The sequence below is a fragment of the Piliocolobus tephrosceles genome, chromosome 3 (assembly GCF_002776525.5).
Source record: "Piliocolobus tephrosceles isolate RC106 chromosome 3, ASM277652v3, whole genome shotgun sequence".
Lineage (NCBI taxonomy): Eukaryota > Metazoa > Chordata > Mammalia > Primates > Cercopithecidae > Piliocolobus > Piliocolobus tephrosceles.
In genome coordinates this window covers 93,341,828-93,361,806 of record NC_045436.1, presented here as the reverse complement: position 1 = coordinate 93,361,806, position 19,979 = coordinate 93,341,828, and the positions used below count along the sequence as shown (strand labels likewise).

Genomic DNA, 19,979 nt, shown 5'->3' with positions numbered 1-19,979 from the left:
CTCAGGAGGCTGAGGCAGGAGAATGGCATGAACCCAGGAGGTGGAGCTTGCAGTGAGCTGAGATTGTGCCACTGCACTCCAGCCCAGGCGACAGAGTGAGACACCATCTCAAAAAAAAAACAAAAAACAAAAAAGATCAGGTGTCAGCTATGTATGAATTCATAACATCCCAGGGACCTGACCTAACATGAGGGTCAGGGAAGGCTTTTTTTGTTTTTGTTTTTGTTTTTGTTTTTGTTTTTTTGAGACGAAGTCTTGCTCTGTCACCAGGCTGGAGTGCAATGGCGCGATCTCAGCTCACTGCAACCTCCATCTACCAGGTTCAAGCGATTCTCCCGCCTCAGTCTCCCAAGTAACTGGGGCTACATGTGCACGCCACCATGCCCAGCTAATTTTTGTATTTTTAGTAGAGACGGGGTTTCACCATGTTGGCCAGTGTGGTCTCAATCTCTTGACCTCATGATCCGCCCACCTCAGCCTCTCAAAGTGCTGAGATTACAGGCATGAGCCACCGCACCTGGCCCAGGGAAGGCATTTTTGAAGAAATAATAGTTGAGTTGAGATCTGATAAAAGAAGTAGGAGTAAATGGCGGGGTGGGGGAAGCCGTTTTCCAAGAAGAGAAGACAGGACATATAAAGGGCTGGTAATAGGAGGCAGTGTGTCCATTTTGAATTGGTAAAACAAGGGAAGAAGAGTGCATTGGAGAGGATAAACTCAAAGAGTCTTTGAGTCTGATGAGATGGGCAGAGCCCAGATTATGCAAGGTTTTGTAGTCTCTCTTCAAGTTCCTATCCTGAGAGCAGTGAGAAGGTTTTAAAAGAGTTCAAATAGAGGGTTATCTGAAGAGATAGGCATTTAAATAAAAGAGAGAAAGAGAGAGAGAGGTGGTTGCATTGCAGAGAACAGAATAGTGAAGAGCAAAATCGGTTGCAGAAACACTAAGTCAGAGGGCTGTTGCAGAGCCTGGACAAGAAATGATGGATGCTTGTACCCAGAGTGGAGCTGAAGAGGAAAAAAAGTAAAAAGAAGAGAAAGGCAAATTCAGCAGAACTCAATGGATTTGATTGAGGTGCTGGATTTAGGGACTCAAATGTGATCCTCAGGTTTCTTTCTGGCTTGTGCAACTGAGATGATCTTACCATGCCATTCACCAAGATGGATCCACGGAAGAGCAAGCAGGCTTGTAGTGGTGGAAGTTCTTAAGCTCAGTTCAGTATATGTTGGGTTTGAGGTCCATTTGAGATACCCAAATGGAGCATCAAAAATAGGCCTTGACCCGGGCGCAGTGGCTCATGCCTGTAATCCCAGCACTTTCGGAGGCTGAGACGGGTGGATCACGAGGTCAGGAGATCAAGAACATCCTGGCTAACACGGTGAAACCCCGTCTCTACTAAAAATACAAAAAATTAGCTGGGCGTGGTGGCGGGTGGCTGTAGTCCCAGCTACTCGGGAGGCTGAGGCAGGAGAATGGCGTGAACCCGGGAGGCGGAGCTTGCAGTGAGCCGAGATTGCAGCCACTGAACTCCAGCCTGGGCGACAGAGCGAGGCTCTGTCTCAAAAAAAAAAAAAAAAAAAAAAAAAAATAGGCCTTGACACATAGATCTGAAGGAAAAGTCTAGGAAGGAGGTTAGCAATTTGGGAGTCATTGGAATATAGATGACTATTTAAGGCACTAGTGTACACAGGACTTTAGGGATGCAGCATGAGATAAGGAGAGGGACTCAAATTGAGTCTTTAGAAGGAATTGAAGCATTTAATATCCAGGTAGGGAAGGATAACATGACAAATGAGAATGAGAAAATGTAGAAAAGCAAGAGAGTTAAGTAAAAGGAGAGTGTTCCAAGACAAGAAGGTGGAAAGGAATGATCAGCAAACTCCATACCTTTGGGCAATGCCCATAATCCCTTTATTTATCTGTTAAACCAAGAAATAATCACTGCATATCTGAATATTGTTATAGTAACCAAATCTAATATTTGAGGAAATGTTGAAATCTGCAAGTTGTTTTATTATGTAATTACTCTCAGTTCTTGGATTTTATTTTGTTTTCAAACACTGGGATCATTCACACCCTTATCTTACTCTTCCAGGCATCTTAGAACAAGAGCCAAAAATGTATGAATTTGAAAGTGAAAATGTTCCCAATTCTTTTTGCATAATTGCATGGAAAGTAATTCCACTCAGAACCTGGAACATCTCTCCCACTTGGTTTTCTCCTTTTCCTTTTCCTAAGAACCTAGAAATCCCCGGAAAGTACTTTGTGTCCTGTGAGTATAGGCTGGAGCACTGCAATTCTAGAAATAAACCTAGTAGGTAAACAGCTTCCTGTGATTAAATGGCTAGCTGTGGAGTGGAAGTAGCCTATGGTATTCAGGGAACACTACTGGTACATTCTCCATTCATCGTGGTATAATTAGGAACACGTCACAAGCTCTCCCCACTTTGACTTTTGGAGTGGTTATTAGTTGGTGTTCAGGAAGAGGGAAGGCCAAATGAGAGTGGACCCCCTCCCCACACAACTTGTCTATCCAAAGCCCTGGCACAGTAACTGTTCCTTAACCTCACTGCTGATTGAGAGTAGAGCTAGCTAGCACCAAACCCTCTCTTCCTCTAGGTGAGATGCTGGGCTTGTGACAACAGTTCCAACCACAAGCTGACTACTATATACAAATGATTCATTTCCAGACTTCTGCTTTCCTTTAAAGAGTCAGCTGTCATGTGCCGCCTATGACTCACTCAAGCTCCTTTGCCCCAGGGAAATAAGCACTCTAAAGATTCCTGAGTTCCAGGCCCCTCCTAAGCCAAAAGAGTCACATTGTTTTTATGATGATACAGCACAGAAGCATCCTGGCTGATTCCCATGTGTTGTCCTGCCAGTAAAAGCACCATCATTTCTAAGCACAAGAAGTGAGAGAAGGCAATTTGTGTTGCTTTGTTTATGCAGGACAACCCTTAAGCCAGTTGTGGCATGCAAAATATTGAAGAGTGAACGTGTATTTCCATAGTGGTTCAGAAAGTGAGAGGCGGCCATATACACCCGATGGTTCTAATTCCATATTATGCTTGTGAGGCAGTGCAGAGACTTTCAGAAACTTCAGAAAGTGATCCTGAACTCTTCACACTCTATAAACTGAGACTTACCCTAATGAAACTTCACGAAAGACGTTGATCTTATGCTCATTTCAAATTGTCCATGTTTTCTAAACTGTAGTTTTTCCTGTCAGCTGTATATCAGACAAAAATTAAAAAAATAAAAATCTGTTAGTTTGAAATGAGGATTTCATGTGAGAAGGAAGTTTTGGTGGTCACATTTTTATCATCTCATTTTCTGAGATCCTCCTCACCTGTGTCCCTTATGTTCCAGAATCGGGTCAGCTGTCATTAGCTTTTGCCAAATGTTCATACTGTTGAGGCCACAGACGGATGAATCACCTATTGCTTAACTGAATTAAGCTAAAATGTGTCACTGGCAGCATCCTTATTACAAAATCATGCCCTGATACCACTTCTGTCAGTATGTTTTGCTTTTAAATGTATTATTGATATTCATCAATCAAATGAGCAAGGGCGAGAAATCTTTTCGACTTCTGTAGGAGCTGTGTTATGTTACTTTACATAAACAAAAAGTAATTATGTTAACGAAATATGAATTCTAACCCATATAGTGATTTTTTAATATTATAGACCTTGACATTGTTGGTGACCATATTATGGACTAACTTAATCACATTTTATAGGATAGTTTATTACTTGTATTTGTTATGATATAGTCTCATATAGAGTCTCAATGAAGTAAAATTTGATTTATAGAAAACTTATTTTTAAATACTGTCATCACTTAGGTAACCTGAAGTTTCAGAGTGAAAGTAAGCATTTAAGTTTGTGGTTACAATCTGTTTAATGAATATCAGGTTCATAAAAAGTGCAAACTGGTTTCTTAACTCAGTAAAGAACAAAACCAGAGGTCAGCTTTTTTCGTGATCAATAGCAGCCTCACTACCTCAGTAAGATAAGATGGGAGGTAACATTTTGTGATTCCCAGTCTATTGTCAGTGATTTTAAGGGACTATCACAATATTCTTAAAATCCAGTAAAATTTGATTTCTAAAATATTTCATGCAGTAATTTTATAAGTAAGAGAACAGTGTTCTGAAATAAAGAAAGGTTATTATTAGTCTCAATTGGTTAAATTCACAAACATTGAGCATCTATTCCATAAAAGACATTGAACAAAGCTTTTTAGGCTATACAAGAAAATAAAATGTTCTTTGCCCTCCGGGAGCTTTTAAGTTAACGAAGAAGACACATTACACAGTACAGAAAGTTTAATAACAATTTAAAACAAGTAATAATGTGTTTTAAACTAAAGAAGGTATCAAGAGATAGCATATGCATAATTGCCAGGTGAGTAATACAGATTCTGCAGGCTTTTGAAAAAGAGAAAGAACACTTGAGACAGATGTCAGCAGAAACAAATTCACTGAATAGATAGGATTTGAGCCAAACCAACTATTAATAATTTCACCAATTATGGGCTAGGAATAGAAACAAATCATGGTTGGTGTTGGGTTTGACAGCTATACCTGGAGGCTTTCATCTGATTATCTGCCTACATCTACAGTATTGATTCGTATGTCACTTCTTCAATTTGTAGTTTACTAAAGGCCATTCGTCTAAATACAAAGGCCAAAGTGTCAGCATCCTCTTGTAGAGTCAGTCAAGCAGAATAGTGAGAAAATGCAAATAATTATGTAAAGTTCAATATCTCAATGCAAGATATCATCTTTACTCTGAAGATAGACCTATATTGTTAGAATGATACTTTTTGAGATTATTGTTTTTAATAACATTTGTTAACTATGGAGAGAAATATGTTTACTAATCCAATCAAGTTGTTTAAGGTTGTAAAAACTAATTTTAAAAAACATAACCTTGACCTTTCAGGTGACTGTTGTTTTCAAACAAATGGAAAATAGCAGTGCTTTCCAACATGAATGTACTCAGAGGTCACCTGAGAGTCATGTTAAAATGCAGATTCTGGCTGGGCACAGTGACTCACACCCATAATCCCAGCACTTTGGGAGGCAGAGGTGGGAGGATCACTTGAGCCCAGGAGGTCAAGGCTGTAGGGAGCCATGATCGCGTTACTGCACTCCAGCCTGGGTGACAGAGTGAGACCCTATCTCAAAAAATGAAAGTGAAAAAGAATGTTTTATATGACTTTTGTCTTTTATTCTCACCCAACTCTTTATTTTTGCCTTTAGCACGAAAGCAAGAGATTATCAAAGTCACTGAACAACTGATCGAAGCTATCAACAACGGGGACTTTGAAGCCTACACGTGAGTAGCAGACATTTACTTTGTTTTCATGCATATGGTAAATATATTTGTTATATGAATGCATTCTTCAATATATCTAAATTTGCATATATTTAACTCCAGATTTGATATGTCAACAATAGTTTTATTTCATGGTATAAATGACTAAGTGCCCCTAGGAGAGAAAAATTTATTTAAGATTTCAGAGGCCAGGCACAGTGGCTCACACCTGTAATCCTAGCACTTTGGGAGGCCAAGGTCGGAGGATTGCTTGAGGCCAAGAGTTCGAGACCCACCTGGGTGGCAGAACATGACCCCATTTCTACAAAAAGTTTGAAAATTAGTCAGGCATAGTGGGGCACACCTGTAGTCCCACATACTTAGAAGGCTGAGGCAGGAGGATCACCTAAGCCCAGGAAGTCAAGGCTGCAATGAGCCATGATCACGTCACTGCACTCTAGCCTGAGTGACAGAATGAGACCCTGTCTCAAAAAAAAAAAAGAAAAGAAAAAAAGATTTCACAGAGAGAAGACTTGACTTCTGATCCAGTGATTGGAGATTTCTTTGTAAATACGCAGATGTATAACCACTCCCGTATCACACACACACACAAGTCCAGATGAGTAAAGGGCAATCCAGGCAGAGCAATTCATGTGAGCAAAAGCACACGCAAAAAAGGAAAGCACATAAAATGTGCATTTCAGCTTAAGAAATGTTTTCCCTTGCAGTTCTGCAGAGGTTCTGGGGCAGAGAAAGAGATTAGGAGGTGACATGAGGCAGCCTTCTCTCTTCAGCCAGTACAGTTCAACTTTATCTCCATCTCTTTTATATGTTTGTATCTTAAGGAAAACTTTACTTGAGGAATGGGTTCTAATGCTTATTTAAAGTTTATAAACTCCTGGATCATAGGAACTATGAAGGAAATTACTTTGCTGAAGTAAAAATAAAGCATTCAGTTTAAACAGGGCCTTCTCCTTACACCATGCAACTCATGAGTTCTACTCCAGCGAAAGACTTAAATGCAAAACAGAGATTGAATCTGATCTCTGGCTAGAAAGATCCAAAAGCTGAAGATAAAATCATAAGTGAGAACATAATATGATTATACCTAAATAAGTAACATGTGTATACTTTAATTAAAAAGCCAAGAATAAAAGAGGCAAACAAACTTAGAAAAACATTTTCAAAACATATGTCAAAAGTTAATTTTTTTTTTTGTCTTTTTTTTTTTTTTTTTTTTTTCCTTTTTGTGGAGAACGGGGTCTCGCTGTATTACCCAGGCAGGTCTCGAACTCCTGGGCTCAAGCTATCCGCCCGCCTCTGCCTCCCTAAGAGCTGGGATTACAGGTGTGAGCCACCGCGCCCGGCAAAAGTTAATTTTTTTAAATTACGTGAATATGATTGAAAAGTAGAAAAATAGGTAAAGAACATGAACTGACTATTATCAGAGGAGGAAATATAAATGACAAGTAAACTAATAAAGGCATGTTTATGTTTACTAATTAAGTATATGCAAACTTGAATGCAAGAGCCTCTTCTGCCTATAAAATCAGCAGACATATAAACTCTGCTGACAGCCACCAAGGTGCAGATACTGCAGGACAGTGGTGACTTTCCTATACAACGGAATAAAACACAATTGGGTGCAAACTTTCAGGATGGCAGTAGTGGCAGAGATGGGGGGATTATTAATATATTTTGTTATATAATCTATTATTATATACCTGAAAACTTTTATAAAGGCTTACTTTACTGTAATACTATAATTCTATTTATAAGAATTTAACATGAGTATACATTTTTTTATGTAAAACATGAGCAAAAATTTGTGAACAAAGATACATATTGAAGCGGTACAGTTCCCATTAAGTCATCTTTGGTACAATGGTTATGTTGAGTTTCTAGCAACCTGGAAAAATATTTATGATGTTTTTACTGAAAATTAAGCAGGACATAAAAGAGTATGTACATAATTATTAAAACTACAAAAGTAAAAAGTATTAAAAGTGCCAGGTGTGGTGGCTCATACCTGTAATCCCAGCACTTCGGGAGGCCAAGGTGGGCAGATCACCTGAGGTCGGTAGTTCAAGACTAGCCTGACCAGCATGGAGAAACCCTGTCTCTACTAAAAATACAAAATTAGCCAGGTGTGGTGGCCCATGACTGTAATCCCAGCTACTCAGGAGGCTGAGGCAGGAAAATCGCTTGAACCTGGGAGGCAGAGGTTGCAGTGAGCTGAGATCGTACCATTGCAGTACAGCCTGGGCAAGAAGAGCGAAACTCCATCTCAAAAATAAATAAATAAATAAAAAGTATTAAAAGTGGAATGAAATATGCCAAATTAGATTTTAAAAAGAAAAAACGAAGTTGCCTCTGAGAGGTAAAATTACGTGTGAATTTTTTTCCTGCCTTTTTATAAAAGTAAGCAAGTATTTCTTTTATCATTAGTTATAAATAAACACCAAATATAAAATATGGAAGAGATTAGCTAAATGTATGAATGAAACTATATCAGGAGCTTGTTCTTATAAATTAAATGTGTGTGCATATATGTATAAACACATGCATATACATGTGTATGAGTGTATCAATTCGTTATTATGACCTAATAAGGCATACTTGGAATAAAAGATATAGTAAAAATTGGAGTTAAAAAGAACAGTTTGTTTTCAGAGACAACAGTTCCCTATTAAACAATTGTTTATAGCTGTGCCATAGAACCTGCTTTTTAAAAATTCTTGTTGCTGTTATATCCTTGTTAGATACATATGATTATTTGAAGAATAAGAATATTCTCTTTTTAAAAAAATCTTTTTTTTGCAATAGCATTTCCTTGTGGAATGATAAAAAGTTGTGTTTGTTGTTGTCAAAAAGAAAAAAAGAAGTTGCCTCTGAGAGGTAAAATTGTGTATGAATTTTTTTCCTGCTTCTTTTCTATTCTTTCTCAATTTATAAACAGATACTACTATTATATAGGGAGCAATTGTAGCCAGGCAAAAGTGTATGTTTCCTATATTCTCAGACAGTTTAAAATAGGATATTTTAAATAATGCTAAACCTTGGAAACACATCAGTTCACTAATATCTTTGCCTATGGAGACCTATAACCTGGCCTGATTTTGTACTTTCCAGCCAGAGTTAATCCAAGAGGGCTGCCATTAGAGAGCTTTTGGGATGGTAGAATGTACTGGTGTATCCCTGTCAGCTGGTCCTTAGAACACCTGTTCAGATCACACACACACCCACATGTCAAATGGCAGCTTTGTGGATCTTTTATTAATCCAAAGTCTTTTGTAGGGTAGATGGATGATTAGATAGATAGATAGATAGGAACATTTCCAAATATATTGACTCTTTTCATGGTTGGGTAAGAAGATCCATCATGGCCCTGTGATTCCCAGATTATGTTAGTACTGATGTAAGGCAGTAAGAAATTTTGGTTCACTGATAATGACAACCAAAAACCATATTTATAGAGGAAGTAATAGCCCCTGGCAGAATAAATTCTTGTTACCATAGGAACGCTGTTCTTCCCATTTTGCTTCTTAGAAAGAGACTATATATATTTGATTTTAAGCTTAGAAACGCCTACCCAGCAGGCAGTCTGAAGTGAAGGTTGTAATCCTTGCCCCCGCCATCTTTAAGGCACAAAGGATATCCACTGTGATTTCTACTTTTTAAAAGTATTCTTTAAATAATACGGGTTCCACGTTCTATAAACAGTACTGCACTTTGAGGAAGTACAGTGAGATAGACTTTTGAAATTTGTATTTCTGTTGAACATTTAAAAAAATTTGCCACCCCCAAAGGGGAATTTCTCTATGAAATTAGATGTGGCCCCATTCACTGTATTACCCTTTAGGGCAAATTAATAAACAGTCCAAAATCCTTTGATTTGTACTCCATTTGATCTACCTTGTGAACTCCCACTCATTCTTCAAATCCAGATCTTGTCACCTTCTCTGAGAAGCCTACCCTGATCACCATAGGCCCAAAGGAAATATTTTCCTGTCTACATTTCCAGGGGCCTTACACACATAACACAGTGACCTTGCTTTCCATATCAAGCAACCAGTCATCATTCCCCAAGTGTACTCTGCATTTTCACAGCAGCAGACCATTGCACTTGCTGTCCTCCCCCTGCCCACCACCTCCCACATACCTGAAAAACTCTTACTTATTCTTCAAAGCCCAGCTCACATTTTCTTCCTCTCTTAAACCCTTCCTGTTCACGATTAGTAATCTGTTTTTTGAGCACTTCACATTTTCATCTATTCTGGTATTGATTATTGTATTATAATTGCTTGTTTTGAAGAATATCTGCCACATAGTTGATGTTCAGCAATTCTTTACTGAATAAATAAATTTCTCCAAAGAAAGCTCATTGGTTTTTTCCAAATATTTAAAATTGCACACCCCTTTATTGAATCATACTTCTAGGATTAAGAAAGAAAACCAGTATGAGCATTTGAACCTCCTATTGATTTCATTTTAAAAATAAAATAAACTTAAACACAATAATAAGATGTAAGTCTCGTGGACATTGCCAGGAAGTGTAGGGTGTGATACTTTCTTTCAAGTCAATTGTCATATACATGTTTGACATGAATGTAGAAGATGTGGTCCAACAAAAATTATTCCAGGGCTAAGCATGGTACCGGGCTTACCCCTGTAATCCTATACTTTGGGAGGTCAGGTGGGAGGATCACTTGTGCCTAGGAGTTAGAGACCAGCCTAGGCAACGTAAGGAAACCCCATCTCTGCTAGAAATAAAAATTAAAAAATTAACCCAGAGTGGTACTACACGTCAATACTCCCAGCTACTAGGGAGGCTGAGGCAGGAGGATTGCTTGAGTCTGGAAGGTTGAGGCTGCAGTGAGCCATTATTGCACCACTACACTCCAGCCTGGGCAACAGAGCAAGACTCTCTCTCAAAAATAATAATTATTATTATTATTATTCCAGAAGTATTTAATTTCAGATTCAAAGATAGTTTTATAGGATTTGGAGAGTGTCTTAAACTTGGACAAAAGGACTTGGAGAGCATTTTTAAAAACTAGTAAACCTCAATCAAGAGTTAGAAAAACTGGAAAATTCACCTTAAAAATAAAAAAGTAGAAATTGTAAAAGGGGGCCTCCTAAAATATTGTATATTATCATCTGCTTGAACTGGATAAATTAGTTTGTTCCTATCAGAGTTCTCTGCAAAATGTCTTTTCAGAGTCTGCTCCTCAACCCACCTTGCCAAGGTTTTTGATAGAACATTTTTATTTCATTGTTTTTAGAGGCTCTTTCCTTCAGCGACTAATAAATCAGAATGTTTACACATGAAACAACAAAATACATTAAGCACCTATTAATTGGTTATTTTCTTTATTTTTCTTTTACAGAAAAATCTGTGACCCAGGCCTTACTGCTTTTGAACCTGAAGCTCTGGGTAATTTAGTGGAAGGGATGGATTTTCACCGATTCTACTTCGAAAATGGTACATTTATTCCTAATTTAATAACATGCCCTTTTTAAATGTCTCTGAATTTTTCCCAAATTTGCAGATTCTTTGGCTCTTTTCTACAATGAGAGTTTTCACCTTCATCCAGCATTTGAAACATAAAATTGTTTTGTATTCAAAATTGAAAAAAAAAATATGTCAGGCTTGGCTTACAGTTTTGGTGTGTTTTAAAAAATATCTTTGTATAAAAATTAATGTTGGCTGGGCACTGTGGCTCATGCCTGTAATCCCAGCACTTTGGGGGCCAAGGTGGGTGGATCACTTGAGGTCAGGAGTTCGAGACCAGCATGACCAACAGGGTAAAAACTCATCTCCACTAAAAATACAAAATTAGCTGGGCATGGTGGCGCACACCTGTAATCCCAGCTACTTGGAAGGCTGAGGTATGAGAATTGCTTGAACCCGGGAGGCAGAGGTTGCAGTGAGCCAAGATCGCAAGCTTGGGCAACAAGAGTGAAACTCCATCTCAAAAAAAAAAAAGTAATGTTGATCGAATACACTTCAAGCAAGTTCCAGTTAATGTATAATATAGGCTATAAATCAGTTACAAAAAAAATGTTATTTCACGTTTTCATAAAACTATATATAAAAAAATTAGGCAGGCACAGTGGCTCATGCCTGTAGTCCCAACAGTTTAGGAGACTGAGGTGGGAGGATAGCTTGAGGCCAGAAATTCAAAACCAGTATGAGCAACATAGTGAGACCCCATCTCTACAAAGAATACAAAAATTAACCAGGCATGATGACAAGCACCTGTAGTCCCAGCTACTTGGGAAGCTGAGATGGGAGATCACTTTGAGACCAGGAGATTGAGGCTGCAGTGAGCTTTGATCATACCACTGGATTCCTGCCTGGGTGACAGAATGAGATCCTGTCTCGAATTTTAAAAATAAGAAAAGGAAAAAATAGGAGGAAAAAATTTTTAAAAACCACACCATGCCAAAATATTCAACATAGAAGAGTGCTTTCAAGCATATGTGATGCTTATTTTCAAAGTAAAATGAAAATCAAGTTAAGTAATCAGATAAATCTTTCAATTCAAGTTTTAAGAATTGTGGTAGTTTCAGAGGAATCCGCCACTTTTCAAAGAAGGTGGCAAAAGAAGTTCATCCTGCAGAAATCCTTCAGGTCATCAAGAAAAATGTAAACCAGGAATTCCCTTTATCCTTCTCTTTTTCCTTACACCTAATGACATTAGACATTATGCTGTGTTTGCATATTGCATTAAGTGAATGTACTATTTTTGCAGAGATCTTATTGAATTAAAGAAGAAATGTATTGTAGGAATAATTGGGATAATCACATCACTTTCAGTAATTATAAGCTTTGATAAGAATGTCTGCTTTGGCATGGATTTTCGAAGTAAGATGTGTTGAATGAGTTACTTTTTCTTATATGCATTAGGCATTTACAAACAAATAAACAAAAAGAACTATTTGATAAATTCTCTCTAACAAAGTTTCAGTAAATGTTATCATATTCCCTATATTCCAGTGTTCTGATAGCATCTCATGTTTCCTCCAATTAACTCTCTATTGACATCGTCTGATCCCTAATGAAAGAATTAACCCATTAATATTTTAACCTATTTCAGCATAACACTATACATCATATTCCATAAATGTAATTCTTTCATAATGGGATATTCAGGTGACTATAATAATATTTTGGATAATTTGAATAGATGTTTTCTGAGAATGGAAAGCATGTTTGGATAACAGCTAAAAACAATTCAACGTTTTCTAGTGATCTAAGAAAGGAACAGCATCAGTAAGTGATGTTCCCTAATCTTCCTCATATCTCTTGGTGATTGAATAATTAGAATTGGTAGCTACTGTTAAAACACCAGAGTCTGAAGCATAGTGAGGGCTACTCAGGCAACGGAAAGAGCTAGAAGATTAGAATCAGGCTGTGTGCCAACACCACATTTTGAATGTTTATCAAATGATCACAGTGGACTATCATGGAATAGACTCTAGTATGTGGAGGAGTCAGAGGATGAGATGAGAAACAAGTTCATAGGCTTGTTCAAAGGCTACCGCCAGCCTTATTTTGGAGACAGTGATATCCATACCTGAAACTTGATATATTGCCCTTCTCCCACATACTTCACCAACTAACAAAAACAAACACCACCACAAGATCCCTGGTCAACTCTCCCAGCAGTTCATTCCTGGAAAAGACAGGAACTGCTTGGCACACCTGGGCCAGGCCTTCTTCACCTCTGTTCATATTGTGATTTCTGTTTCTAACCACTTTCCTTCGTAAATAATCTCTCCAGCTTTCTCACCCAATCAGAATTTCCAGAGGAGCATATAAATGCCTGTGAAGGAAACCAGATAAAAGAAGGACTGCATCCACTTTTGTTCTTTCCTTGCTTTGTACAGTGCCCAGTACCAGATTAGTATAAATAGTAGATTAATTAACTAATTAATTACTGACTGAATAAATGGCATTTCATGTATTGGTCCTAACTGATGTTATTACTGGTTTTAGTTTCCTTTACATAGAAACTAAATTTTGCTTTTCTTGTTTTTCTCTTTCAGCTTTGTCCAAAAGCAATAAACCAATCCACACTATTATTCTAAACCCTCATGTACATCTGGTAGGGGACGATGCCGCCTGCATAGCGTATATTAGGCTCACACAGTACATGGATGGCAGTGGAATGCCAAAGACAATGCAGTCAGAGGAGACTCGTGTGTGGCACCGTCGGGATGGAAAGTGGCAGAATGTTCATTTTCATCGCTCGGGGTCACCAACAGTACCCATCAAGTAAATATTCCCAGGCTGTCAGCTTCTTTGTTAATACACCCATGGTCAGCTTCTTCTACTTATTCCATTGTTAATAGTGTGGTGTATGTTATTTAATGCTGGTAGTTGGTTACACTGATGAAAATAAATGGCTTCACGGGAAAGGTTTATGATTCTCTGGAAAGATCAATCAGATCAGCCAATTGTGGGTTGAAACTTCCTATAGAGCAGTATATAATAGGTTTGCATAGGACTAGAGACTACCTTATCAAAATCTCACAGGGTTAAATCTAGGGGATTTGTATAATAAGGCAAAATATTTGTGACTTCATTTTCTCAATTGACAGAAGGGGACATCAGAAGAAAGCATAGGGTGGAGTTTCTAAAATGGCCAATACATTATCAGGAGTTTCATTTCATGGATGATCCCCTAAAGCTCAGTTACAGAGACTGCATTTAAAAGGCCATTGTCAGGTAGTGCAATGTCGTTCTCACCTCACCACTCTACCTCAGATATCATTTGCTTTTCCAGTCGCGATTAGGCACATATTTATTGTGAATCTCCTAGGTGCTTAACCTGTGCCAGATTCAACACAAGGTAAAAGATATTGCTTTCAAGGAACATGTATTCTCGTTTAGTCAATCATTGATTCTAAAGAAAAAAATGATATAATAAACTTTATCATCAACTTCAGAATACAGTAAAATTAATGAACAGTGTAAACTGTTTCTAACAGTTTGGAAGTACACTTTGTGTATAAGATAGAATTTTGGACAAAATTTTAAATGATGAGTAGAATTTAGAGACATAGAAAGATAGAAAAAACAAAGGAGAATAGTCCAAGCTAAAGGAGCATCATGAAGAAAAGTACAATATCAGGATTTAGTTTAATATGATAGAACATTATTGGTAAGGAATGCCGGTTACAACTAGAGTAAAGAGGAATAATTGAAAATAGGTTTATTAGTAAAGTGGAGTGATATGAAAACAAGAAGAGTTTAAAGTCAGTGTAGAAGTTTGGTCCACTGTTGATCTCTTTCCGAATTATCTCACCAGGATCACCTGTTAATATTTGGGATTTGGAATGGGGATTCATACAAACAGCCATTCAACTCACTCCAGAGAATCCATCATGATTTCTTAGTTTGATAACATACCACAGTGGTTTTCAAAGGCCTTCTGTATAGACTTAATACTTATATATCACTGTTGGATTTGTAAAAAGTGGGTCAACAGGGACAAAAAAAAAACCAAACCAAACAATAGGCTGAAATTTATTCTCAAAACTATAGCTATGTAATTAAGAGAAAAACACAAGAGGAATATGAAGATAATGAAGACACCCGTTTTTGTGTGTTTTTTACACCAAAGAGGTACAGCACAAATCACCAGTTAATATAGAAGGGGTTACATTCATACAGTACCAGAGGGTTAGGTTTTTTTGCAATTCCCTGAAGTGTTTATGGGATGAAGCCTATTCAAGAAAACTTCATTTTATGCCAGGTGGCTTAAATGGGGCTTCTCTTAATAGGCCACCCTGTATTCCAAATGGGAAAGAAAACTTCTCAGGAGGCACCTCTTTGTGGCAAAACATCTAAGGCCTGAAAATCATTCACATATGGGTCTTGTAAGTAACATCCTGCTCCGTGATACTTTGTGATTGGAGCTGAATGAAAAGCTGCATGGCTGTTTTCCTTCCTTTTGAGGATATATTTTCTTGCATAATATTCAATGAAAACCATACAAGGTCTTTGAAAATTCATAGCAATTTTGCATGAGCTTTTGAATCTAACATTCAGCTCTGTTTGGTAGCATAATCCTTATTTTAAAGGTAATAAACACTGAAATGAATTTTTTCCAACATGTGGATTATGTCATGTTAGAATCCTGAAGTTTTCACATCAAAAGTAAATTATGTCTAGGTCAGTTCAGATAACTCTCAATTATCCGGACTTAATTTATATTAAGCTTTAGAATCCTTTGGTGTCTTAACCATTCTTTCAAGAGGTTGCAATTATATAAGCAGCTGGCTATGGTGAATGTGTAAATCAATTTGCTGTGCCTGACTGAATATAATGGTGCTTGACCATGAGCACAGGCCACAGGAGGAAGTCAAGCTCAAATTTAAAACTCACTAAGTGGGTAATTCCAGAGGATAATTGAAAGTTGACTGTAATTAACTTCATGCTTTTATTGTTGTTTTTAATTAGTTGTTTCTTAGACCTGGGTTACAAGTATTCAGATATGTATGGTGCTTTTGTGAATATTTGCCTCATTCAGAGAACTAAACCTTATCAGAGCTTTTAACAAATAGTGCTCCCAGCTGTTGCTTTCAACAAAGGAGATCTCCAATTAAAGAGAGTAATCATGTTCTCTCTACTTTTGAGACTATATTCCTGGTTAAATTGACTTCTAGGTTTGATTTCCCAAGGAATCTAATAATAATAACAAAAGCTAAGGATGAACTTGAATTTTAAGTCTATTTCAGCAAATAGATTATATTCATTTACTAATGTGTCCAGTAAACAGGAATGCTTAAGATGTATACTTAGATTTAATAATGTGACTGAAGCCTGTGTCCCTGTCTCTTTATTTTTAGCTTAGCTTTGTGTGAAAAAATAATTAATACTCATTTTCTATTTTAATACTGTCTTTGTGTAACATTGTATGTTTCTTCCTATAATGATCACAAGCGAACATCTCTTATACATAGTGTTTTCAATCTATTTGTTAGCCAAGTTATAAAACTGTAGCGTAGTCAAATCTATGGCAAAGCAATTTGATGATATTTTGTAAAACAATATAATTTATTTCTTCCTCCCCCTTTCTCCTTTCAGCTAAATATCAACAGTGCCACTTCTGCATTCTCTGTTCTCAAGGCACCTGGATGGTGACCATGGGCCGTCCTCTCCTCCTCTTCATGCATGTTTCTGAGGGCATGAAGTTGTGAAGGTCCTACATGTAATGCATATGTGATGCATCATCTTATCATATATTCCTTCCTATACATTGTTTACACTTCAACTACGGGGATGTTCCGTGCAAACTTAAATTACTGTTGGCAAAACAATAGGGGGAGATTAGACAAAAAGAAAAAATCCACAATATTCCAAGTACAACTCTTCATCAAGTTTCTCTGTTAATGCCAAGATTTAACAGACTTAAGAACTATTGTTCTCTGAATGACAGTTTGTAAGAGAAATGTAAATTTTTTAGAACTCTTTGCTGTTAATCTGTTTTGGCTTGTTTGGTTTTTTTGGTTTTTCTTGTTTTTGTTTTTGTTTTTTTTTTTAAGGTAAAAAAATATACCTTCAGTTTCCTGATGTGATCCTGGTTAAAATGGATGATTTTTCAGGGGAAGTTTTGCTGATTAACAATTAAAGTGGGTTGATATGTGGGCAAAATCACTTATGAAAGTAGAAGCAAGAATCAGTTGGTTTGCTACCACATAAAGCCATGCTCTTTTTGGTCAAACTGTGTAAACTGGAAAAATTCACATCATTTCTGAGTTTAATCACTTTAGGATATATTCACATTGTTTTGGTGAATTTGCTGAATTGAATTGTTTTTCCTTCTCGAATCTGTGATCTCTTTTCTTTATCCTGTTTCTTTGTTCCTTTCGTTTGCTTCCTTTTTTATTTTTCTTTTGTTCCATTCTTTTCTTACTTTTTTCCCTTTTCCTTTTTTGAGGAGGCCGGCCAGTAGTGTGTGAGAAAAGAAAAAAAGTGAAATTTGCATAATGAAGGTAAAAAGGAAATAAAAGCCTTTTGAAGGTGGCTCAACTAGCACTTTTGATCATCTTCAGGGCCCACAAAAATGTTGTCAAGATTTTAAAGGTTTATAATTCTGCTCAAGCTCTACTTTGGACTTAGGTATCCGAACTATGTTAGAGGTATTTGAATTGTTTAAACTTAGGATAAAAGCAAGTTCCTCCTGTGACTGCAACGTCTTACTGATTGGGACAGTTGCCAGGAGGATACCAAGTTGATAGCAGAGGGGGTTTTATGCAAACGCACTCACCTCCGCCTTGGGGAATGAAAGGGTCACTTCTGCATCATCACTAGCTAGTGTTCTAGTGTTAGAGAGGCTTACAAATGTTTGCCATTCTCATAAGTGTTTTGAACTTGATCTTTGTGACTTGTGTTTTTTAGCTTCTCTCTTGAATCCGAGTATCGTTATCTTCCTCCAAGGAGTTAGGATTTTCCAGTTTAAAACCAAAAGGGAAATGTCCTAGGTTTTCTTTGTGCTTCTCATTTTTCCTTTGTTGATTCAATTCCTGTGATTTTTTTTTTGTTCTCTTCTCTGAAATGCTTTACAGTGCATGGAATCTCTGTCATTGTTATTTTAACGATAGTAATTCACAGTCCTCAGAAGCCTGTTTGTAAAGCAGAAGCAAAAAAGGAAAACAAAGCAACAAAAACAACCCTTCCTCTCTTCTCTCATCTCACCTTTCTGTGTTGATTACTAATCATCTTAGATATTATTGCTAGTGGATGTATGGTAGATGGGTTGAAGCTTTTCTGATAATTATTACACAATTTAAAACAATATATATTTAAAATAAATATATACAGTCAATATATTGAGCCATGTTAACCTGCCAATGAGATCTGTGAAAAAATAATGGCCTCATTTTTCCCTTTTTAATTTCTTTTACCTTTTTGTGAAGCAGCTATACGTGGCATACATGTATTTAAAGAAAAAAATAGGTGTAGAGTGTTTTTTTTTTACACTTTTAGCATGTGGTGTTGAAGTATTACTGTAGATCAAGTTTGTCTTCCGCACTAAGATGTGAGGAAATTGTGATTTGTTCTCTCCACCACAAATGAATTACACATTTATTATCTTCTATCATTTTGAAACACTGCAGTTTACCATGGGACACTGTATATATTTCTTGCCATAATGGTAAATGACTGATTGATATATTTAAGAGTTAATAAATTTGTGATTTCTGCTGACAGTGCGTCCATCTTTATTTCTTCAGAAGAGCTACTGTATTTATGCCTGTGTGGTGCTGGCCAGTGTCAAGGGCAGTGTGTCCTGCTCTGGCCTCATTTAGTACATGACAATTTGCACTTGGTGGGAATGGCAAGTTAATAGTTCTCTATGAGCAAAACAATGGTCTCTTCTGGGAAAATGTTGCTGAGAACAACATAGTTAACAACTAAGACCCCTAAAAGCTTCTCTATACTCTACCCTCCAATCCAGCCTTCACATGGCTGCTTTTTTTTAAACACGAACCTGACCTTGTAACGCTTTGGTGTTATCATCTCTGGGATATAGGCAAGCACGCCAGCTCCTGCTACTTCCCAACTTGAACTTGAGCATACATGGATGCTCGGCTTCTTTTGATTTGCTAAAAACATCCACTTGCTCACATGCCTGTTTATGCTGTTCATGTTGTTTATGTTTCTTACCTAGAATAAATAGTCTTCCACTACTTCTTACTCTTTCCTAAGATTCAGTGTAGAGCATCATGCTCCACAGCAAACCTTCCTAGGCTCTATTCTGGGCTTGCCTTCCCTCTCAATACTTGCATAATAGATTGTATTTACCTCTCCTGCCAACCACATTGTTTTGAAAATATATTTCTATTTGTGTTTCCTCTACTGCAGTATAATGTCGCTGTGGGCAAGAACTGTGTATTCATCATTGCATTCCTAAACCCAAACCAATGGAGATATCGTTGACAAATAGTTGTTGAATTGAGGCCAACCCCTTTTGATAACAGAAGCCTCAAAGTGTACTCAGATCGTCCTGGATTTAATGATGGGTTCTCTCACCATTGTCTTGATGCTCTGAGCAAGTTACCTCTTCCCTCTGAACCTCAGTTTCCATAGTTGTAAAATGAGAATAAACATACCAATTTAATAAAGATATTGTGAGAATTAATGGGTACAGAGTGACTAGAATGATATTTGATAGAAATTAAATGGTAGCAATGTAACTATTCTGATCACTGATATTAATATTCGTATTGTTATTATTCTTTACTCAGGAGGGTATGCAACTCTTGTTTTGCTGTTGTGCTGCCCTCTTTATGTAGGTTTACTGTTACTGCTGAGTATATATTCGGACTCAAATGTCTCAGCAGGATTCTGAGAGACACCAAATGAAGTGGTCATCTAGCTGAATGTAGGAAAAATGAAATGTAGTAGTAAATCAGTATGTTCTAAGGAAATTTTCAAGGAATATTAATCTTAACCCAAATTTCAAATTTTTGTGTAAGAAGAATTATAATTTAAGGGTAAACATAGATGACACAGCTTTTGAGTGATTTCATTGAATAAAATCCTACTGACTTCTATGAACCTTTCATGGCTCTGTGGTCTCTTTATCAGATTTTTTAAAGATGAGAATGTACTGGCCGGGCGCGGTGGCTCAAGCCTGTA

At 37.2% G+C, this 19,979-nt stretch overlaps 1 protein-coding gene across 11 annotated transcripts in view; it reads left to right on the top strand.

The window, feature by feature from the left end:
• CAMK2D (calcium/calmodulin dependent protein kinase II delta) overlaps positions 1 to 19,898 on the top strand; it is a 322,111-nt gene extending 302,213 nt beyond the window's left edge. For 3 of the 11 annotated variants that reach the window (XM_023220019.2, XM_023220022.2, XM_023220021.2), the window contains 5 exons: positions 5,266 to 5,341; positions 10,711 to 10,805; positions 13,376 to 13,604; positions 15,116 to 15,211; positions 16,422 to 19,898. In XM_023220019.2, the coding sequence (XP_023075787.1) occupies positions 5,266 to 5,341; positions 10,711 to 10,805; positions 13,376 to 13,604; positions 15,116 to 15,182 (467 nt within the window). In that variant the 3' untranslated portion in view covers positions 15,183 to 15,211; positions 16,422 to 19,898. Of the gene's footprint in view, positions 1 to 5,265; positions 5,342 to 10,710; positions 10,806 to 13,375; positions 13,752 to 15,115; positions 15,212 to 16,421 lie in introns of those variants that run through there. The other 8 variants (XM_023220030.2, XM_023220026.2, XM_023220029.2 and 5 more) reach the window with 6 other exon arrangements.
• Positions 19,899 to 19,979: the final 81 nt, after the last annotated feature.